The sequence below is a fragment of the Trachypithecus francoisi genome, unplaced genomic scaffold (genome assembly GCF_009764315.1).
Source record: "Trachypithecus francoisi isolate TF-2019V2 unplaced genomic scaffold, Tfra_2.0 Lachesis_group1, whole genome shotgun sequence".
Taxonomy (NCBI): domain Eukaryota; kingdom Metazoa; phylum Chordata; class Mammalia; order Primates; family Cercopithecidae; genus Trachypithecus; species Trachypithecus francoisi.
In genome coordinates this window covers 3,314,555-3,337,895 of record NW_022681454.1, presented here as the reverse complement: position 1 = coordinate 3,337,895, position 23,341 = coordinate 3,314,555, and the positions used below count along the sequence as shown (strand labels likewise).

The 23,341-nt window shown below is 55.6% G+C and overlaps 1 protein-coding gene across 2 annotated transcripts in view; it reads right to left on the bottom strand.

The window, feature by feature from the left end:
• Positions 1-1,028: 1,028 nt before the first annotated feature.
• HTT (huntingtin) overlaps positions 1,029-23,341 on the bottom strand; it is a 166,732-nt gene continuing 144,419 nt past the window's right edge. For both annotated transcript variants that reach the window (XM_033213566.1, XM_033213567.1), the window contains 14 exons: positions 21,748-21,848; positions 20,348-20,502; positions 19,777-19,916; positions 18,193-18,275; positions 15,871-16,001; positions 15,607-15,736; positions 13,779-13,934; positions 10,498-10,688; positions 8,464-8,578; positions 8,084-8,297; positions 7,611-7,716; positions 5,312-5,474; positions 4,944-5,104; positions 1,029-4,005 (listed from right to left, as the gene is read on the bottom strand). In XM_033213566.1, the coding sequence (XP_033069457.1) occupies positions 3,792-4,005; positions 4,944-5,104; positions 5,312-5,474; positions 7,611-7,716; positions 8,084-8,297; positions 8,464-8,578; positions 10,498-10,688; positions 13,779-13,934; positions 15,607-15,736; positions 15,871-16,001; positions 18,193-18,275; positions 19,777-19,916; positions 20,348-20,502; positions 21,748-21,848 (2,060 nt within the window). In that variant the 3' untranslated portion in view covers positions 1,029-3,791. The remainder of the gene's footprint in view (positions 4,006-4,943; positions 5,105-5,311; positions 5,475-7,610; positions 7,717-8,083; positions 8,298-8,463; positions 8,579-10,497; positions 10,689-13,778; positions 13,935-15,606; positions 15,737-15,870; positions 16,002-18,192; positions 18,276-19,776; positions 19,917-20,347; positions 20,503-21,747; positions 21,849-23,341) is intronic.

The window sequence follows — 23,341 nt, the reverse complement described above, 5'->3', positions numbered from 1 at the left end:
TCCGGGACTCGCCCATCACAGCCCTGCTGGCTCCAGGGGAGCTCAAGCTCAGCTGACAGTCCCTCTGACCACAGCGCAAAGCAATGAGACCTGGACAAGGAGGCCCCACTTGGGTCAGAGCCCACCCTCCGTAGGCAGGTCCACGTTGGCCACGATCCTCCAAGGCTGGCAATCACCACCCAGAGTGCAGCGGGAGACTCTGCTCTTGGAAAAAACTGAGGGGAAGGCGTCCCTTTGACTGCACCAGAGCGTGACAGGCACACGGGGGAAGAGCGGCCCCTGAACCTTCCAGGTTGCCTTCAGTTGTCATGCGGCGCTCTGAGCGGCTCCCTCCTTCCCAGGAGGCCCAGGCCTGGCGAGCGAGTGTCCTCTTCTCGTCTGGACCATCCTGAGCTCTCCAGGGTGCCTCGGCAGCTCTCAAGATCTTCCTTCTTCTCGCTCCCACAGGTGGCCCCTCTGGAGCACAGCTCCAAGCCTACCCTGGCCAGCAGCGGTGGTCCTGGGTCCTCCCCACAGAGGGAGGAAGCAGGGGAGGGACAAAGCCCGGTGAGGATGTCTGCTGGGAAGGATGCTCACAGGTAGCAAGAGCAGGCTGACTCCACCCCCCAGACACACAGAACTAACCTCACTCCGCCCCTCACGGGGAGGAACGTCCACCTGCCAGGCAGCCACAGACCAAGTTATTGCTGTTCACTATCCGTCCCGAGCTCCGTGCGGGGCTCATCTCAGCTCCAAGAGGACGAGCTGTTCATTGGCTCCGAGGGCTCTGAAATGACCCCTCCATGAAGGTGGGGGCGAGGGGTGTCCTTTAGGGCACAGGGCCTTCTCAGATGCTACATTCTGGGTGTCTGGAGGGGTGTCAGCCTCACATTTTCCTCCTGAAAGGACACATGTGCTGGCAGAAATAAGGGTGGACAGTAACAAAGAGCACTTGGCAGCTGGAAACATCACCTACATAGACTCAGCTGGGCCCGCAGCGGAAGGGAGGCACATTCTGGGAAAGAGACACGCTTCAGTGCATTGCCAAGCAATTCTACCCTGGTTTCATTAAAATCTTTCCTGATATTACCAGCAGGAAAACAAAAGCAATCTCCCCACAGCTCACCCCCAAAACTTGACAACCAAATTAATCACATTTCCAACAAAATTCGGATACGATGATTGGTGCTTGCCACAGGTTTTTAGGAACACGATCAAGTCCTCCTCCCTTCGGCAGAGTTGATATGGAGGCCGTTTTCTCCGGTGGGATCCTAGTGAGCAATGAATGAGCCCTACTCTGACCAAGCCCTGCGCCTGGATGTCCGTCACACGGCTAACTTGACCTGGCAGGTCTAAGGAAAGTCAACTTCCAGGAAGAACTGACCCGGGCACTCTTAGAGGCCATGCATCTCTGTCTTGAGACGTGTGTGTATAAAATTGTAGATGTGTCCGTATGCACATGCACGTATACTTGACTTACGCATGGGTAAAGTCATTTTACTAATGAGCTCATATTCATCTCTGGAGCACACAGGCAGGCCTTTGGGAGTGGGGGATACCCCCTGCCAGAGCGGGGTGTTCTGAGCCCCTTGCTAAGGACTGTTTTAGATCACATCGTAAACAAAAGAAAGACAAACTCTGTGTTGAGCCCAGCGATATGCATTCCAAGGGGGAATGGCTCCATTTTACATTCACAGTGTTATTTCTTACAAATGTAAACATCTAGCCAGGAACAACATCTGGCCTGTGATACTTCTGTCTCAGAGCTGTTGACATAACCTGCAGGGGAGGTGGGTGGGGAGCAGCAACGGTTCTGAGAACTTTCCCCTCATCCCCAAACCTTCTAGCAGGCTTTCCAGGAAAAAGCTAGGATGAGAAACAGGAGCCCCCAACCAATACGGAAGGATGGTGGTTTTCTTGTTAAAACTCAGTAGCTTCCCTTAAGGGCCTCCTCAAACATCAGAGCCCTTTCTACCGCTCCTGCTGCCCTGCCACGAGGACGAGGTGGTCCTGGCTGGGGGAGGCCTCTGTTGGGAGCTGGTGGGAAAAGCCTCATACAGGCCTGTCAAAGGCTGCTCAGAGGAGGGGCTCCCTTTGAGCAGGGGCTCCCTTTCAGCGCCCCCTCATGTCTGTGGGCAGCACACAAGTCCACATCTCAGCTGCTCCTCAGCTGCCACGTAGGAGAGGGACAGGTGGAAGCTTGGGGGTCTCAAGGCAGCACCTGCACAGACCCTGGAGAAGCATTTCCTCCCCTTCCCACATTCCGTACCCGAAACATCAACGGGCATGACCAAACCAAGCCACATGGCAGTCGCCAGCCTTGCCTGGCTCGCCTCTAGGGCTGAGGAAGCAGAGCCCCTGCCCCATCGCAGAGCTCCCGCCCCATCGCAGAGCTCCCAAATCCAGCTCCTTTGTCAGCAGCAGCCGGCCATCCAGAATCCACTTCCATTCTAATGACTTGGCTCCTCTGGGCCTGCAAACAGGAGGCTGGTCCAGGGACCTGGCCTGGGGCTAGGAGCAGTGGCTCTGACAGGGCAGTGGGGCAGTCTCCAAGGAGCACAGATCTGCACTCTCCTGACTAAAAGGGGTCCCCGTGCGAGATGTCAGCTGGAGCGGGGGCAGAAGGGATGCCAGGCTCTGTCACTAACAGTGCCAAGACGCCAAGCTTTGCTGTTGACCAAGAGAGGCTCAGACAAAACACAGCTCAGTGACACTCTTGGGGCATGCATCCATGGAGCGGCAGATCCCAACACCGGCCAGCCAGCTCCTGGGCAGACACCACCCCAGGGCTAGCAAGGAACAGGAGTGGGAGGCCCAGGTCTCTGGACACAGCGGAGGCTGCTCACCGCCAGGGAGGGCTGGCCTTCTCCGCTGAGTGACAGGGAGGCTGCGGTCCCTAACGTGGGTGGAGAACGACAGTTGTCTGTGCCCGAGGAGGAGGGGCTGCAGGCGAGCATGCCCCTAGGACAGTGGGGGCCTGTCCTCAGTCCTGCTGTGGCCACCTGCACACTAACGCCTCTCTACATCCCAGTCACCTTGTGAATGCATAAACAGGAACATGTACAACGGAAATGTCAGCGGGTGCTCAGGAGGGCTATGCCAGTGGCTACAGGAGAGGGAGCGTGGCCAGGGGCCCTGCCCACCTCCCCGGACACTGTCGCATGCAGCACAGGCCTTGCAATTCATATACTTTACACGGGCATAGAAAGAGTTACGTTAAAATTAATCTCTTTACTGATATAATTAAATTTTAAATCCTGAGAAGAAAAGAGAGAAGGGAGAATGGTGCTGGGTGTCTAGCACCCCCAGCCACTGGCCCAGCACATGCCATGGCATCTGTGCATACAGACACAGGGCGTGGCATGCACATCCCACCAGGAAGACACAGGCCAGTGTTCCCAAAGCCTGCTCATGGCACCTTCTACTGCAGGACAGCAGAGGGGCCAACAGCCAGCCTGCAGGAGGGAGGACTTCCAGCCCAGATGCAAGAGCAGCTGCAGCCTGGCAACAACCAACAGGTGAGTATCAGGAGAAAGGACCTGGTCACCCACATGGCGTGCAGCACAGCTGCTCCTGCTCTCTGGAAGGCCTCCGGCTCAGCCCCACCGGGACTGCAGATACTCCTTGCCTGGCCACTGTACCACAAAGAGCACTTCTGCCATATGGCAGAGACACGCACGTTGCCTGGCCGCCCGCGGCATGTGCGGAAGCCCACAGGGACCAAGCTGGCTCGGTGGAGGCAGGGCACAGGGCGCAGATTTCTGGAGGCTCCAGCCCCAGCTGCCGCCTCACAGTCTCTCCCACCATGGCGCTCAGCAGGTGGTGACCTTGTGGACATTCCGTAAACAAGTCAGCAGCCGGTGATATGGGCTTCCTGGAGCTGCAACCACCTCAAACACAGACTGGAAGGCCCTGCGGTCGAGCTCCTCCTCTATCTGGTGTCTGTAAAAGTCTGTGGCAACCAGGCAGAAAAGGTTCACGTCCACCTGCTCCAGCTTTCCCATCCTGCTGATGACATGTGGGAGGCTGGTGCAGGCGTTAAGGAAAAAGGCCGGCAAATGAGGGGAATGCTGCGTCCCTGTCCTCACCTGGGAGCTCCTCTCCTGAAACAGCCTACGAAGGGGCCCAGGGAGCCTGGAGAGCCAGCAGAGCCCCGGAAGGGCCACCTGGATGGCTCCAGCTGCAGCAGCGCCTCCACCTTCATTCCTGCAACCCTTGGCTAGCTGGACACCCTGCTGGAAGGCCAGCAGGGCAGAAGTGAGCTGGGCAGAGCTGGCCAAGGAAGGAGGAGGCCTGCAGGCAGGCACCCACTCGGCAGCACTCACCTGGCCTGGCTCCTGTGCAGCGCTGGTGGCCGGTGCTCCTGCTGTCCTGCTGGCCCCCACAAGCCCTGCTCCAGTACAGCGAGGGCAGAGCCACGCCAGGCACACTGAGCGAGGCTGTGCTGTCAGCACCAGGACAACCGCGCTGCTTGGAGGCTCTTGTGGTCTGTCTTGGGGGAGGGCTGTGGAAAGGGAAACTCCTGGCAGCCAGCATCTGGGGGTGGGAACTGGATCTTTACTTAAGCCTTTCCCCGAGAGGGTGATCGAGGCACAATGACCAAAGCTAATGAGAAGCAGTGTCAGGAGAAACCCAGCCACACAGAGCCTGCGAGTGGGCGGGAGGTCTGCAGAGACCGCCGCCTGCCCTCGCTTCCCTCACCCAGGCCCTCCACAGACGGGCCCCTTAGCAGCTTCGACCCTTCTGCCATACACGGGCCCCTCTGAGAGGCCCTGGTCAGCAAATGTCTGGATGTGCTCCTTTCTGTATCCCTGTCAGCATTTTACTTCCCTGGGGCTGAGGGCCTGTCACCTTGGCATCTGTGGGGTTTTTGCAAAGGTTAGGTTTCAAAACTTTATCATGAAACACGAGCCTCGGTGTTGACGAGGGAAACAGGGCCAGCACCAGGGACCCAGAGAGGATACGTGGCCGCAACCCATGGGCTGGTGGACGCGCTGACGAAGAAGCAGGAGAGGCTCCATGTGGCCATGGCGACTGGGGTCCTCTGCGTGAAGTTGGAGAGGGACAGCATGACCCAGTCCCGGACCATGGATGACTGCCCGGTGCTGTGCAGAGTCTGAAACACCTGCAAGGAGCAAGCGGGCGCCTGAGTGTCAGGGCTGGGGGTGCGGGAAGCACCTGCTGTGCCTGGGTGGTGGGGGTGGCGTGGGGGCCAGAGGCATTGCTGCTTTAAAGGGGAGGAGCTGGGTTCTGCTGGCGAATCTGCTGGGAAGTCGGGAGCGACTCCACCTCCAGGCTTCCCCACTCCAACCCCATCCCACAGGCAACTCACCTTATACACCACGGTGGCCATGAACTGGGGGTATGGCTGCTGGTTGGACAGAAACTCTCCGATGACTTTGTTCATGATGTCCTGGGGTGGGAAGAAGTCGTCTAGAAACTGGGGCAGGATCCTCGCCACCACTCTGGCTTCACAAGGAAAGCCCTTCCTGATCCTGGGAGGAGGGACACAGGTCAGAGCCTGGCACCAGCTCCCACAGCTGCCCCACCTGCCCGCGGAGGGCCTTGGCTCTAATTCTGGGGAAAATGCTGATGTGAAATCAGGGCTGGGAGGTACCCTTGGCCGTGAGGGACTTTCCAAGTGGGGAAAGTCAGAGCCTAAGCAACTGGAGTATGAAATTTGAGACGAAAAAGGCAAAACCCCAGCTCTTCCTCTGTCCAGCTCGTGAAGACAGGCTGCTAGGCATAGGCTCTGTCTGGGCTCCCACGCCCTGCAGGGACCAGAAATCCTAAGAAGAGTCTGAAAGCTACATGAAAAAATATGCAGAAATGGTGCAGCGGGAAGGACGTTACAAAAGAGATTTTTAAAAATCCTAACGAACCCGTTCTCATTACGTGTTTGCTGCTTTCCACATCCCAATGCTCCATAAACATTTCTATGTGTTCTAACACTTTGTAGCACTGTTGTCAACCGGGACTTTTTTCTTGTTACCGAACAGGGCCCCATCTGTGCTCTCGCTGCTTCTTCCCTAACCAGATCCCGAAACACGCCCCCTGAGCAGTATCCTTTCCAGTGCTGAAAAGCAGCCATCATGCTCCTGTCTCATCAGTGCACACATGCCGGCTGTGCGTACCTGAGACGCACAGGAAGCAGCCAAGAAATGGCAGTGCACTTTCTCACAGGTGCTCCTGGCTCTACCCGCCCGCAGACCCTCGCCCAGCAGTGGCATGGCGGCTGCCCTGAAGACAGTGCTCCACGGAGGGAGATCTGTGGCCAGCTCCAAGGTGCCTCCCTGCGGCGTCTGGAGGGCGCTAGAGCGGAAGACGTGCACCACGCTCTCTGGAGCACTCGCCACCTAGCACCGGGTCCACTAGACCCCAAGCCCCTTGAAGGCCAGGACTGGTCGTGGCGCCTCCCTGTGCCCGTCTGCCAGCTGTGGTGGTGCTCAGTGAGCATGTGGGAACTGAAGAATCATGCAGAGGTGCCTTTTAAAATCGACATGGGGGCCAGGCACGGTGGCTCACGCCTGCAATCCCAGCACTTTGGGAGGCTAAGGAGGGTGGATCACTTGAGTTCAGGAGTTCGAGACCAGTCCAGCCAACACGGTGAAGCCCTGTTTCTACTAAAAACACAAAAATTAGCTGGGCGTGGTGGCACGTGCCTGTAATCCCAGCTACTCGGGAGGCTGAGGCACGAGAATCGCTTGAACCCGGGAGGCGGAGGTTGCAGTGAGCCGAGATCGCGCCACTGCACTCCAGCCTGGGTGACAAGGGCAAAACTCCGTCTCAAAAAAAAAAAAAAAAAAATCAACATGAAAACAGACCAGCACAGGCTCAGCTGTTCAGAACACCTCATCTGGTCAAAGAGTAGAGCAAAGTCCACCTGAGTATGCTCTTGAGAAAAGCCAAATGGCTCCCCACCAGACACCCTGATTGGATGGCACAGGCAAGGCAATGCAACAACGTCCCAGATCTGCCATGTCGTCAGGACTGAGGCCGGAGAGCAAATCAGAGAGCCCTGTCCTTGAGAAAAAGCCCTACGAAGCTCCTAACCCACTTCCAGAGCAGGTGAGCGAAGCCAATTCTCAACACAAATTCACGCACGGCAGTGGGGTGGAGGGGTAGGGAGGAGAAGCCACTGACCACAGGGGTCTCAAAGATGCATGTGTGGGTTTCACCTTCATCCTCCTGCTGCTGCCCCTCACCCTGCTCACGGGCACCACAGACCCCCTCCCACGGCCCCGTGGGCTCCCCTCTCACGACAGGCAGCCAGGCAGAGCCACCTCCTCATCACTGCGCAGGCTTCTGCCGCACCCTCCCAGAGACTGGTCATTCCTGCCCCCTGCCACGCCCCACCCTGCCAGGTGCGGTGCCTGAGCCCTCAGGAGAGATGGGCAGATGCTGGGACAGCCTTGGAACTGGTCAACACGACACCTGAGCGCTGGGGTCCAAGGACCACCAGCTCGCCAGCGGAACCCTGAGCCAAGGCAGCGCACGGTCAGGCTGTGGTCGGGAATCACTGGCGGGACTCCAGCAACAGCGCCAGGGGATCAGCCGACACACACAAACGCTCAGCTTCAGGCCAAAGTTCTAGGGAAGCTAGTGGCTGGGGGTGGGGCCTCGTTTCTTACCTATCAAACAGGACAGACACCCGCTCCATAGCAACAATCACCGACTCGCTGTCCGGGGCTGCAGGGTTAGGGTCTGAAGTTCTACCCGGACTGACTTTCTCCTTTCCTGTAACAAAAGTGTTCAGTACGAAGTCACATCTATACAACCCAACAGGCTCTGCAGACAGTGCTTTGTACGCAGAGTCCAGCGAATCCGTGGAGAAGATCTGAGAGCAGGTGGTGTGGGCCCCTCGCTAGCCCAGGACCCCGCACAGCTCGGCCACATGGATGAGTGACCAGAGGGGCGGTCAACCCTCACCAGTACTCCAGCCCTGGGGGCTCCAGCCTCTCTGGCAAGGTGATGGGGCCGGCTTGGGGCAACACCAAAAGTGTCCAATCAGAGGACGCCTAGTCTAGGTCCCTGGAGTGAGCATGCTCCGGTCTCCTTTGAACAGGACTTGGGCTGGCCTTGCGGGCACCGTGTACACGCTCACCTGTGTACATGCAGGTGAGCATTAAGCCCAGAGCCGCCATGGCCCGGTGCGGGCTGTGCACGTTCACTCTGTCCACACTCAGCTTGACCAGGGATTCTGCATCCAGGCGGGAGAGCTGCTCAGAGAGCAGGAGGCGCTCCAGGCCTCTGAGGGCACAGTGGTAAATGACAGAGGGGGTGGACTCCTCACTTCCGGACAGCATCACCCCACACATCTGCACAGGGAGAAAGGTTTCTGCGTCAAAGAATCGCTGCGTGGTCTCAGGTGTTCACGCCTCCTCCCCACCAAGTCAAAACTGGCCCACGGGTATGATCCCACAAGGAAAAGAGAAGGGAAGGCCACTCCCCGTGTGCAGAGGAAGCCAGCCAGGGCCCACTCACCTGTATTATGGATGCTGAAAATTCCGGCCCCACGTCCAGAGGATAGTTCTCAATCAGGTAAAACGCAGTGGCACACATGACCAGTACGTGCTGCTGGCTGTGAATGTTCACGCAGCTGAAAACGGGAGACGACAGCAGCCAGGCTCAGCCGCCCCCATCCAACGTAGAGAGGGCTTCGCAGCATGCCCAGCCCCACGCGGGAGTGAAGAGCTGCGGGCCAGGCTGGCCCCCGGGAGCACCTACCCTGTGTGGCTCCCCAGGCCCCTGCAACCTGGCCTGACCCTTCAGCCTCTGCTCAACCCCTCCCTGGGTAGCTGAGCCGGTCTACCTCCCCCATGCCCTGCCCTCTCGGCCTGGCCCAGCCTCCCCTGTGGCCACCTCCATACTGGCCACCACAGACTTCCTCTCTCTGTCCCTCAAAGAGGCCCTGGATTCCCATATCCCAGGCCGGTCCCCTCTACTTCCTGAGTGTCCTGTGCTTTTCCTTCGTGGCACATTCCACCATGACATGCTGCCTTGTGTGATCCCCCGACAGCACCTGCCTTCCCCATGGCACAATGAGGACCTGGTAGCCAGGGACTGAATGAGTGCCCACTGTGAACAGAGGAGCAAATACGATGCGCCCCTCCACCCACAGAAACGTGCCCAGTGATGCTTACATCCATCACCACGTGGTCCGACCTCCACCTTGGAGGCATGTGACACAGCCCGTGCCCATGGCACTGAGGCCAGCCCCACGCACCATTTCTACCTGGATGCCACAAGCTCTCTGCATCCCAAACGCAACTCCTGGGCCACCTCAACTCTCCTTCCCTGAGTCCTCCATGCCCACAGCAAGAGCCATAGACAGCCCAACACGCCAGCACAGCCAGGGCTTCGGCCTGTGCCTGGCGCCTGTTGTGGGGCTGCCCCCCAAAATCACCTCACTGCACCAACACATGTGCCTGATTTGCAGGCCTGTGTCCCCTGTGTGCCTTGCCCTATGCCAGGCTCCAGGGATGCAGAGACAGTTGCCAGCTGTCCGCCTGTCCTGTGTCCTGCTAGCACAGCACCCACTGCCCAGCAAGGATGACAGATGAGAAGGGCCTCGCCACAGAGTGGCTTGTGCCACTCTGGCCTGGATGAGGGCAACGGCCCCTGATGAGCCGCTGTCCCTGCTCCAGCATGTTCCAAATCCTGCCAGACAGCCCCCGGCCCGTGCCCTGGCTCACACCTCCCTCCTGTCTGAACTGTGCCTGCAGAGATCTTCCCATCTCCCTCCAAGTCTTCCACTCAACTTGGACCCGGCCCCCATCTCCTGCCCACTTGTCAAAGGGGATCACTGGCCATTCTTCCCAGCCCCCTTCCCATCTTTGCTCCTAATTCTTGCCCTCAACCCCCCCATGTGGGTGGCTGATGAAATTCTACCCTCCCTCTACAGACAGCTCTAAAGCCTGTGACTCAGAGAGGCTGGGCCCATCTCTGCTAAAGCCTCTGCGACTTCGGGAGAGCGGAGGTGAGACCAGGGTGTCACAGAGCCCTCCGCACTCACAAGACATCGTTGTGAAGAGCTTGACTTGCTCGCTAAGGGGTTGTGGCACCAGCCGTGCTTTGTCAAGGACACATCTGTGCAGAACCTGCCGCCCAGCAGCTTTAAGATAAAGTGAGGTAGGAATCACAGTGGAAACAAGAGGGAGGTGCTGGGCCAGGGCAGGGAAGGTGCAGAGAGGAGGCTGGCCTGGGTAATGAAAAGAGCGTTCTGGGAGCAGAGAATGAGAACCGCTGGCCTCGCGAGCAGAGTCAGGAATGGGCACATGGGGAAATGTGCTAAGCGCCACACGAGACAGCAGCAGAGGCGGGAGCTCCAGCTCGCAGGGGGTGCCCGAGGAAGCCTCTAGGACGCATTTGTGCCCTTGCGTCTCACCGACCTCAGCCATGGCGCCCACCTGGGTTCCCACTGACACCTCCCTGCCATTTGGCCAGAGAGCATGATGCTGCTTCCTTCACAGCTCATTCTGAGACCCCCGTCCTAGCCCCAGCCAGGCTCCCACTCACTGGGCGATCCCTTTCAGGTTGGAGAGGAGATAGTCGCTGATGACTGGGATGAGCTGCTTGGCAGTGTCGTCCAGCAGGTCGCACTCCAGCACATAGAGGATGCCGTGCAGGGCTCCGACCCTGCTGGGCAGGTGGCTGCTCCTGAGCGTGCTCTCCAGCAGGCGGCTGACAGGCTCCGCCACGACCTTGTCCTAGACACACACAGACAAAAGCTACTGAATGCCACCAGAGCTCACGCCCCGGTGGCTCCTCCCCACAGCCAAGGAGGGGCGGGGACGGTGCGCTGCCCTCATGCTTGTGTGCAGAAGAGACTACACAGCAGGCCCGAGACCATCCGGAGAGGCCTGAGTGCCAGGCTGGCCCCTGGCTGGTGTCGGGACGGTACCCACCGTCCTCACTGAGGAGGGGCTCCCTGTGCTCAGCTGCTTGTGTGGGCAACAGGGTTTGTGCTGAGAACCTGCCTTCCCTCTGGGAGTCCAGAGTTTGGGCATGAAGCAGGCAGAAGGTGCCCACGTGTACAGCCCACAGTCAAAACCCTGGCACCGAGTCTCTAGTGGGCTTCCCTGGTGACGACACCTCACACACTGTGACGGCTCACTCTAGGGGGAGCTCAGTGCGTCCTGCACGCCCCACCGGGAGAGGATACTGGAAGCTCGGGCCTGGTTTCCTCGGGACACCGCCCCATGGGCCTCTGCCCTTGCTGATTTGGTTTGCTGATTGTGTTCTGTGTGCTTTCACTGTAATACATCTTAGCTGACAGTCCTTCTAGAAAAGCCTGGGGGTAGTCTTGGGGATCCCTGATAGTAGTTTATGCCAACTTCAACCAAAATGGCCTCAATTTCACTTAGTATCCAAAACCTAATGGGGTTGAATATCGACCTAAACACTTAGCCCACATTCTTCACTTTCAATCTGCTCTTTAACAGTGAGGAGACCCCTGCAGAAGTCACTAAGGAATGTCGCCCTCCTTCAGCCCAAGACTATGGGGACACAGAATTCCCATGGAGTGCTGGACGGCCAGGCAGCCTCTTCTTGTTGTGGAACAAGATGAGGTTCTCGGCAGTGGCAGGAGCTTCTCCGCAGGGGAAATGACCGGAAGACACAGAAGCCGCTCCCACCCATCCCAGGAATGAGGACCGAAAGAGGTTGTTCTTTGTGGATCACTTCCTTCTTGGGCTCCGACCTCACCCTGTGCTATCCCCTCATACACACAACGCCACGCAGCACCTCCCTAAGGACTGCGCTCCCACGGCCCCTGGTCCCACCTCTGAAAGTCCCACATCAGGACCTGCTCTCAGGTGGCACAGATTTCATAACAGGAGGCAAATACCTCAAAACGACATGCTCTGGATACGTTGGTACCAAGCATGACATGCTGAAAACCTTCACAGAGGATCACCATCTTCAAGAAAGATGCACAGAGCTGGGAATTAGTGCCCATGACCATCCTGCCTTAGGATCTGCTTTTCAAAATGATTATTTCTCATTTGATTACTGATGGCACAACACTTGCCTAAGGAGCTCTGGGCCTGAGCACAAAACCACATTACAATTCAAGTTAGCCCAGCAGCTGAGACTCCCCACAAAGGAGAAGGACCCCTTCCGAGAGTCGCTTTGACATCATGTGGGCAACACCCAGAGGGTGCTCGCAGTGAAGACAGACGCCCACACAGGGAGCCCACGCGCTCATTGTTTCCACTCCCTGGACGGCTGCCGGGTCACCAGCATGGCACCAGGCTGAAGGCCACCCACAAGGGAAGACGACTGGCGTTTGGGCTCGGGGAGGACAGAGTCCAGGCAAGAGTAGTCAAGACTCGCAGGAAGTCAGGCTCCAGGTCACGGACATGGGCTCAGTCCCACCTCTGCCGCATTTTGTGTGACCCAGACAAGCCAGCTAACCTCTGACACTGGCCGCCTAGGGTGCCTTTGTCAGGTGGGGTGCAGGAGGAAGAGCTCCGCAAATGTCAGTGGCTGGAGTGACGGCAAAAAACATCATCACTGTCACGACAGCATTGTGACTGACAGACAGGAGCCCGTCCAGAGCAAGGGGTAAGCAGGCCCTGATGGGCACTGCCATGCCATTCTCACCAAGGGCTCCAGACGGCTGGCACACGGCAGCCACTCGGGTGTTTGTTGAAGACACGCATTTCTACTGCTATCATAAAATGGATTACTAGGTAATGCCACAAGACAAAGACCCAGAGGCGCCAGCTCTGACAGTTCTGACATCCTTGAATAGGCTTCGCCAGATGTCGGGGCCCACAGGTAACGATTTCATGTGTACAGCTGATGGATGCTTGGCAAATACCATGTGGTGATGTGCCCACAGAATACAGGTACCATGCTGCACTGGCTGAATCCTGATAAACCAGAAGCAGGATAAGGAGGAACTCAAGAGGATGAACACTTGACCCTTGGGATGGCCTGAATGTTTGTATCCCCCCCGAAACTCCTACACTGACAACTAATTTGCAGTGCCACAGTACTAGAAGGTGGGGCCTTAGGAGGTGATGAAGTCAGGAGGGGTGAGCCCTTGTGGATTGGGGCCCTGTCTAAAAGGCCTGAGGGAGCTTGTTCACTCCTTCCACCGTGAGGACCCAGCGAGAAGATGCCATCTATGAAGCAGAGAGCAGCCCTCACCAAACACCAAATCTGTTGGCACCTTGACCATGAACTTCCAGCCCCCAGAACTGTGAGAAGTGAATTTCCACTGTTTATAAACTACCCAGTCTAAGGTACCTTGTAGTAGCAGCCGAAATGGACTAAGACAACCACCATGCTAAGAAGACACTATAGCACCCAGACTTGGGACTGGAAACGCAGGGTCACTGTGACAAAATGGCCCCCAGGAGAGAAGCTGTACAGCCAGGCAGTTTGGGGGACCTGGAACATAACTGAGGGGGAGTGAGGCAGTCAGGCCTCAGGGCAGGGCACGGGGAAGCCAGTCGCGTTTCCACCATCTAAGCTGCTTCAGTGCCACCACACACCAGGGTTCTGTGGGGATGAGCTACTACAATGATGTCACAAGCCCAGGGACACGGGACCCCAAACCATGGCTTGGCCACCACAACCCACATCACGGTGGCCTGTGGATGGCACTGACCATCGCTGAACCCCCTCCAGCTGAGAAGCACTGCAGCTCACGTGGGCTGTGGAGTCCGGGTCGGGTCAACTCTTGGAAGGAGGCAGCCGCACCCGGCACCTCTGGCTAACACCAGGTCCCAAGGCAGATGGGCCCACGTGGCTTCAGCACAGGAACCTCTGTGCCACCTGTCACTTACCATCCCAAGGACGGCAGCTGCCTTGCAGGTGGCGGGCACCAGGTACTGAGCGAGGATCTCGTCTTCTGAAGGGTGCACCCTTCGCAGTTCTGTCAGTGTCACATACATCAGCTCAAACTGGTTGCGCTCAGTGAACAAGTCTGAGACCACCAGAAGCTGGAGATGTGGAACACCAGGAAAGCAAGGGGAGAGTAGCACTGTTAGAATCCAGGCAACGCATCCAGAATGCCGCTACTGGCAAGTCGTGTTCTTACACCTAAGAGACATTACTGTGCAGGACGCATGTGTGCGTCTGTGTGTGGTGTACGTGTGTGTGTGTTTGTGTGTGTGCGTAGTACACATGGTGCATGTATGGTCTGTGTATGGTGTGTACATGTGGTGTATGTGCGTGTGTGGTGTATCTGTGTGTGGCGTGTGTGTGGTGTGGGGTGTGTGTGCATGTGCATGTATGTGATGCGTGTGGTGTGTGACGCATATGTGTGGTGCATGTGGCATGTGTATGGTGCGTGTGGCATGTGTGTGGTATGTACGTGTGTGTGCATGTGGCAAGTGTGGCATTGTGTGTGGTGCGTGTGGTGTGGCATGTGTGTGCCGTGTGTGCGGCATATGTGGTGTGTGTGTTGCATGAATGTGGTGTATGGGCTGTGTGGGGTGTGTGTGGTGTGACGTGTGCTGTGTGTGGTGCATGTGGTGTATGTGTGTGTGCACGTGTGGCGTGTGTGCAGTGTATGTGGTGCATGTGGCGTGTGTGTGTTGTGTGCATGTGGGGTACGTGTGCATGTGGCGTGTGTGTGTGTGTGCATGTGGGGTACGTGTGCATGTGGTGTGTGTTGTGTGCATGTGGGGTACATGTGCATGTGGCGTGTGTGTGTGTTGTGTGTGTGCGTAGTACACATGGTGCATGTATGGTCTGTGTATGGTGTGTACATGTGGTGTATGTGCGTGTGTGGTGTATCTGTGTGTGGCGTGTGTGTGGTGTGGGGTGTGTGTGCATGTGCATGTATGTGATGCGTGTGGTGTGTGACGCATATGTGTGGTGCATGTGGCATGTGTATGGTGCGTGTGGCATGTGTGTGGTGCGTGTGGTGCATGTGGCGTGTGTGTGCATGTGACGTGTGTGTGGTGCATGTGGCATGTGTATGGTGCGTGTGGCATGTGTGTGCCGTGTGTGCGGCATATGTGGTGTGTGTTGTGTGCATGTGGGGTACGTGTGCATGTGGCGTGTGTGTGTGTGTGTGTGCATGTGGCAAGTGTGGCATTGTGTGTGGTGCGTGTGGTGTGGCATGTGTGTGGTATGTACGTGTGTGTGCATGTGGGGCACGTGTGCATGTGGCGTGTGTGTGCATGTGGGGCACGTGTGCATGTGGCGTGTGTGTGTGTGCATGTGGCAAGTGTGGCATTGTGTGTGGTGCGTGTGGTGCATGTGGTGTATGTGCGTGTGTGGTGTATCTGTGTGTGGCGTGTGTGTGCATGTGGGGTACGTGTGCATGTGGTGTGTGTTGTGTGCATGTGGGGTACATGTGCATGTGGCGTGTGTGTGTTGTGTGCATGTGACGTGTGTGTGTTGTGTGCATGTGGGGCACGTGTGCATGTGGCGTGTGTGTGCATGTGGGGTATGTGTGCATGTGGAGTGTGTGATGCGTGCATTTGGGGTACGTGTGCATGTGGCGTGTGTGTGTGTTGCGTGCATGTGGGGTATGTGTGATGTGACGTGTGTGTGGTGCATGTGGTGCGTGCGGTGTGGTGCGTGTATGTGTGCAGCGTGTGTGTGGTGCGTGTGGTGCATGTGGCATGTGCCGGTGTGAGGGGAATGGGAAGGCTCACTTACGGATCGAACCACCTCACTGATCAGGATGGCTGGGGTTCTCCTGGCTGAGTTGGATGGCAGGATCCAGCGGCTGTACAACTCAAGTAAAAACTGCGAACAGGAATGGATGTCAACTCCAGCCCGGTGTTTCCTGTAGAATATGCAAGATGGGTATTTTCTGGGTACAGAAGATGAGAGGCTCATTTCAAGAAGCACCTCAAACAAATCAAATAACTGATAAGAAATTTCAAATTTCTGTAGAAAAGAAAAAGGCCATTGGAAAACCTGGAGTTGACTGGAGATGTGGGTGGTGATGAAGGTGCAGGGGCGTCGGCCTCCTCCTCCTCCTCCTCGTCCCATTCCTCCTCCCTCAGGGGTGTGATGCTGTTCCCCAGCCACACGGAGTGTATGGACACCTGCCACAGAAACAGGGTGCTGCTCAGCGCTGCAGCCACAGTGCCAGGCTCCTGGTGGGCGGGTGCAGCCCCTGGGACTCAGTACATGCCTACCGTCGAACAATCTGCCCCTTTGCAAGGGTCGTTCAGACACCCCAGGTTACAGGCAAGGGAGTCCACAGAGAGGGTGGGTTGGGGGCTGGACTGCTGCTGGGAAGGTCCAGCACACGCTAAAGGCCTGAATCAGGAGTCAGTCAACCCCAGGAGCAGCTGAGGAGGGTGACACAGAAAGAGGCTCTACGAAGGGACACTTTCACTCCTAAGTGACATCTGAATGCAGTCCCCAAAACACAGAACCAATACGTGAGATTTCTTTTCCAATCTCCCTCACTGGCAGTCATTGTGGTAAACCCCAGGCCAGAGCTTCCCCGTGCCTCTGTGACCCGTGCTCCAGATCACACAGCCGTCAGCACACCTCGACTGTCCTCCTTTCTGCCTGGTTCTCTGGAAGCCTCGAGCACTTGGCACAGTGCTGTGGGCTGTGTGCCCATAAAAAGCTGTTCTCCATCATCACTGGCACTAGGCCCAACTCACGTTCTTGGCACCAAGGGCCATTTCCCCTCTGAGACCCAGCACCCCCGCAGGGAGTGGGCGGGGAGTCTGTATGAACAACTCTCAGGCCAAGGAGCAGCCCCTGTGCTCCCCATGCCCAGACCCATAACTCCCACCCCCCTTTCCTAAAAGCAAGCAGTGGCTCAGTCCAGTGGCATCTGGGGCTGAACGTCCCAGACAGGGCAGGGGTGGCACTACACTTCAGCCCCAGTACAATCCCATGACAGTTGGTTTGCAGGCGTTGGACACAGGGCAAACATCGAAGGATGTGGGCAAATGCAGTGGGGCGGGGGGAATAGGGAGTATCTCAGGCACAGACCAGTGTCCCCGGGCCCAGGACAAGGCCACAGGCACCCAGTGAGCTCCAGGCCTCTCACGCTCAACCTGCCCTTCAGAAACACTTCCAGGAAAAGCACAGTGCGTCCTATTGGCCACGTCCACTTAGCTTGAGGTGGAAACATCTGTCAAAGGTGAGAGGACCGAAGAGTGTGACTTCTTTTTCCAACTATGTCTAGAAAAATACAGGCTGGTCCAGCAGCTCCCTGCCTCCTGTCACTGAAACCAGCAGGCACAGAACAGGACAGTACAGGGCACAGAGCAGGGAATAGAAACAGGCATGTGACATCATGGGGTTTCTGCTGTGAAGGCTGCAGGCCAGGAACTCAGAAGAGGAAACTCTCAGAGCTCATAAGTGCTTCTACACACCACATTCTGACCCATTTCCACTGAAACAAAAGCTACCGAGAGAACTGTCCTGCACAACTGGTTTCACCAAACCAGGAACGCAGTGAGCGAAAGACGCAGCACAGGGTGGAGGGACAGGTGCACGCCAGCCGGCAAAGCAGGCCCTCCCCTGAGCATGCACCCGTGGGGCTCCTGCCATGGGCCAGCCTATGTAAATGGCCCTATGTTTCTGTTTACACCTTTTCTAAGTGACAGAGTATTGGTCTGTTGCCCAGGCTGGAGTGCAGTGGTGCAATCATGGCTCACTGCAGCCTCAACCGCCTGAGCTCAGGTGAGCCTCTGGCCTCAGCCTCCTAAAATGTTATAGATTACAGGTGTGAGCCACCACGCCCGGACCCTTAAATCCCTTCACTTACCTGAGGAGGAAACAGAAGCACAGACCAACGTGACCTGCCAGGAAGTGGCCGAGCTGTCTGCCTGCACACTGGGGCCCCCCCAACAACTGGCCACAGGGACACTCAGGGCCAAGCCTGCAGCCCCCCACAACAGAGCCCTTCATGGCATCTACTTCCTCCTGAGCATCTCAGCTAACTCCACTCTCTCCTCACCCCTTTTGGTGTCTCACAGTCCTTGCTTAAGTCCAACTCAGGCCCTCTCACTGTCTCTTATATACATCTCTATCACTACATGTGAGGTCTCTTAACTACTTTCTAGAATAAAGAACATAAATAAAAACAAAAGTAATATTTCCTCTGCTTGTGGGACCTAGGAATAAAAAGGACAAAAACAATGAACGTTAAAGATTTTTTTTTTTAAAAAAGTAAAACTTCCTTTCACTTAAAAAGTGCACTGAGCTTTTCTCCTGGGTGAGTTGAGCACAGAAACAGGCAGAGGCCTGGTGAGGTGCGAGACTGACCTGGCCGAGTTTGTAGCTCACGCTGCCCAGCTCCCGCTCGGGGTTGATCTGCAGCAGCAGCTTCTCGTGGCTGATGAGGGCACCTGCGAACACCAGCACCCTGAGTCCTGATCTGCACAGGGGCACAGGGCCGCAGGCCCACCTCGTGCCAGCCCAGCTCCTGCCCACACAGGCACACAGGCCTGAGCCACCTGCCCTCGCCACTGGCAGGAGGGTCCAGGTTGTGCAGAGACCTGCGGGTCTTGGGGATTTGTCACTTTATAACCCATTAAGCTGGCAGGGCCAGTGGGCAAGCGGGACTCTGTCGCTTTTTCTCTATGACATATAAGACTGTAGCATTCACCTGTCACCCCTCAGCTCCCATCTCTGTGAGTGGGAACTGGTTGTGGGTTGAGCTGCAAAAGCTTAGGAGTCAGCAGTTGCAGGTGAGCTGACAGTCCAGACAGGCAAGCTCTCTGGAGGACCCAGATAAGCATCTGTGAACAGTGCTTTCCAGAACCCCACCTCCGTGCCCAGGCTGAGCAGATACAGCCAGGAGCGAGAGCAGGATAATGCCCCCACTCGACCTCTCACATCTCCCACGCCCCAGGCCAAACCCTCCTCCTGTCTTTCTGCTGCGCATCCCCCCAATTCCCAGACAACAGCCTCCAGCCGAATGTCCCCAGCTAACCCTCTGCCAGACCCCAGCACCAACTCGCCTCCTCCCAAGGAGCCTCCACATCCCATTCCCTGGAAGCACTTGCTCTCCTTGGAGCTCCAGGAGCTGCCTGTGCACGCCCCCAACCCACCTCTGTGCCCCTCTTTTCTGCTGTCTACGACAGGTCATTGCTCCTGGGTCCTCCTGACCTATGAGCTCCTTGAAGGCTGGATCCATGGCCCTCCAAGTGCTCAGTTTATTTCAATGCCCTGATAAACATCTGAGGGTCACAGACACTGCATGTAACACATTGCATGTTCACATAGAACTTTCTGCAATTAAAGCCTTCAAGGTGCTTAAACTCCTAAATAACCAGGGAACCACAAACCTCTATGCTAAAATACTGTTCGGTGAAAAACGTGCATCCCCAGATCCCCACACAACTCCCTTCTTGTAAACCAGGTGACAAACTCTGATGCCTGTGATAGGGCAGGCACACAACTGGAAGGCTTGGTGGGAGAGTGGGCACCGACAGACAGGGCCCAGGGAGGGGAGAGGTGCAGGGAGCGGGGTGCTCAGGCCCAGCTGTGCCCCGCCCTGCAGCCACTGCCACACCTGGTTTCTTAGGAAAAGCTGGAGATTCAGCTTGTGTAGATGAACTCGGTTGAGTTCTTAACATAAGCAACTCATTCAACTTTTAAATCCTGCTGTTCTTACAGCCCGTGAGAATTGACTGGCAGGAGATAATGCTTCTAACTGATTTCCAGATTTTATTTCCTCCCTGGGCCTGAATAAGACTCCTGCTTATGAATGGGGCAGCATATTTAGCACCACAGCCTCCAACGAAACCACACTCAGGTCTTCCTGCATAACTGGTGTGGTGAGCACGCCAGTCTTTTCTCATCCCAGCCCAAGTACAGCCACCCCCCACCCTTTCCCTCAGGTACCTGTAGTAGCCGGGGACAGAGAAGGGACAGGATCCCACGCCTGGTATAAATGATGGGTGGCGATGTTCTCTCTCTTTGAAACCATTGCTTGAATCTCTTGCTCTACAATCCCTCTGATAATGCTCAGCTTCCTCCCAAACCTACATTTCAGAAAAAAGGTAAAGAGTGTTTTGTTTCCTTCAAAATGTTACAAGTGAAAAACGCCAGAATGTTCCCTCCGCTTTGCCTAAAGGAACCTGGTGTAATACCAAATGAAACTCACTTCCTAAGTGAGCGCCTGTCCATGAGCCCTTAGGTGGGTGTTCTACTACTTGCCCGCTCATTCTTGCTCTGCTCATGTTTACCCCTAAATGCTCAATAACCCCATGTCAGTTCCCGTCGCGTTTCCAGCTCCTCAATGGCGAAGAGGCCACCTTTGGGTCTGCACCTCCTGCACAGGCCACATGGACAGTGTTTTCAATTCTAGCAACAAAGGAAAACAGCCTGGGCGAAGCTGCTGGATGCTTCAGCGGGGACCCCACTGTCCCCAGCACCCATTATGTCCTGGAGACACGTGGGAATTCAAGCAAACCTCGTGTCCAGAGCTTTCAGAGGCTTGTTCCGGGGCTGCTGCTCCAAGCAGCTCACAGCTGGGTTGCCGGCCACAGGCACGGTCATTGCACTGAGCACCAGTGAGGTGATGGCCTGCACGGCCAGGACGTTGATCTGTGTCCTCTCTGTGTCTTCCTGGAAGAATAGCCCACAGGTCAACAAGAACAGCAAGACACCCACAGCCAGCTCTGAATGCAGAACCCAGAGTCCACCCTGCCTCAAAGGGAGGAAGAGGAGCCCTAAGTGCCACCAAGGGACTTCTGTCAGGCTGAGCTCACGGGGCACGAGGCACGGCCTCTGCACATACGGGCCCTGAAACAATCTGATGGGCAAATGCCCATTTTTCAAATCAAGGACTCCTTTGGGCACAAAACTCCAAACATGAATTATTTTTTGATAAATTACCCTTGAATTCCCTCATACATTTCAGAGGCTTTGCTTATGACAACCTCTTAGCTTCTATGGATGAATTTAAAGACAATCTTGATGAATTGTGACATATGTCTACCCTCCAAACTGTCGTTTCTTCGAGTTCATACCACACCTTCTATCAGAATCAAGGGCCTGCATTCCACAACTTCCCATTCTGCTGGCTTCGCTGTGCCAGAGCACAGTTACTCTTAGTATCACATTAATGTAATGTACGTGAACACTTCGAGAAGCCTAATAAAATCTCTGCAAGACATTAGAAAAATGAAACCATGCCGGGCGCGGTGGCTCACGCCTGTAATCCCAGCACTTTGGGAGGCCGAGGTGGGCGGATCACGAGGTCAGGAGATCGAGACCATCCTGGCCAACACAGTGAAACCCCATCTCTCCTAAAAATACAAAAAAATTAGCCGGGCATAGCGGCAGGCACCTGTAGTCCCAGCTACTGGGGAGGCTGAGGCAGGAGAATGGCGTGAACCCAGGAGGCGGAGCTTGCAGTGAGCCGAGATCGCACCACTGCACTCCAGCCTGGGGGCAGAGCGAGACTCCGTCTCAAAAAAAAAAAAAAAAAAAAGAAAAAAGAAAAATGAAACCATGTACTACTCACGGCCTTTATAAAGTGCCTTTTCATTTTAATTCAACCTACACTCCTCTGAATACCGATAAATAAAACTAAAAGATACTTTCCAGAAAGGGCACAATCTTATTGATCCTTAACATGGAATGCACCGTAATCAAATGCATTCCAGCCACTGGTCATCGCAGCCCCCAAACCTCAGTGGGCTTTGTCCCTGCTCTGGAATATCAGTCAAGACACCATCTGGCTACTCTTTCAAAAATAAGGTAGGAGAAAAAAAAGAAAACAGTCTGCTGCCTTATTTTGTTCACCAGCAAAGGCCTGCAAGTGGCCATAAGTGTCCATGTGCCGACCAGCATGGGGCGTGGCCTTACTTCTGGCGGGCTCTCCTCTTGCTCCATCACGAGGGGCTGCGTCACCAGGACACCAAGGAGGGTGGCCCAAGTTTCTTCAAACTGAGTACGACTGGTCCAGCCTAGAAATATAAATGTTACACGAGACACTGTCAAGCCTTCTCAAGCCTGTAGCGGAAAGCTGACAGCTACGCCGACACAGCACGGCCCCTGGAGCAGGCCCCACGCCAAAGGCAGGAAGTCCCTTAAACCTCACATAGGTCTATGACACAGGAACACTATCCCCTCCATTTCATCACCAAGGAAACCGAAGTACAGACACCGGCTGCACTGTCCGAGGCACGTGAGAGGCAGGTGGCACAGGCCCAGGTCGGCCCTGGCAGCCTGCTCAACCCCCAGTGGTGCAGACATAGGGACAGGGCAGGGACACCCATGCAGGTGACCTCGCGCAAGGCCAGGGCCACGTCTGCCCCACTCACGAGATGGGCTAAAATATTCCCTGGAGTCCAGCCCTGAAACTGTACAGCTAGCTGCACAACTCTGTGGATAAAACTAAAGGCCACCAAACTGTCCGATTAGAGTGGGTGAAATCTGTAGTACGTGAATTCTACCTCAATAAAGCTGCTAAAAATTTAAAAGTCAAAGCAATGGTTCCTCTGACCTGTTTAGAAGAATAGATAAAAAAGAGTGTATCGAGGTAGGAACAGGGACTCAGTGAAAGCACATCTGATAGACCCTCCATTCCTATTGATGAGCTGTATTCGCGTGTGCCTAACGAACAGTTGCTTCTGACAGCTGTGCTTCATGCCCCCATCATGATGTCTGAGGCAGACACGCCACTTGTGATAAGGCCAGAAAGACAGGATGGGGTGCTTAGGACAGGAGAACTAGAGAAATAGACATCGGGGTCCCTGTGATTAAACTGGGTAAAGAAAGAACAAGAGACAGAGAGAAGGAGAGCGTGCAGGACTGATTCAGACACAGATACAGACAAATAAAACAATTTACATTACAGGGAAAACAATGAACCAAGAGGAAGATGAGCATGAACAAAAAAGCAAGGACTGCAGCACAGTCTTGGGTCACGCACGTCTGCCGGGGAGTTCAAGAGCGAGGGCACCCAAGTAAGCAAAGGAGTTCGTGTTAGGCAAGGGGGAGACCAATCTTCACAGTGAGGAAGAGGAGGAGCTCCGTGAGACAGCTGGCTTGAGGTTCCTGCTCAGGGTTCCCTTTGGACATTGAATTATCTAATTAACTAAAGGGGAAAGTAGACGCAAGGTGTCTGCTGCCAGAACCTTCTGGAATGAAAACAAGCCTCAAATTTGCAGAAGCCCGAAGGGCCTGGGGAGAAGACTGGACAGTGGAGTCAGGGTGCCCCTGCCAGACTTTCTAGGACAAGACAGGAACTTTCCAGGAACCACCACAGCAGGGCACAGTCACTGAGGACTGACTGATTACAATCCCACCACAAGATCACACCTCTTGCCATCAAATAGGGGCAAAAGTGGTGACTTATTCATTTAGACACTTATTTAGAAATAAGGGGTAACACTTGTTTAGAAATGTAATTTCTAGGCCAGGAGTGGTGGTTAACGCCTACAATCCCAGCACTTTG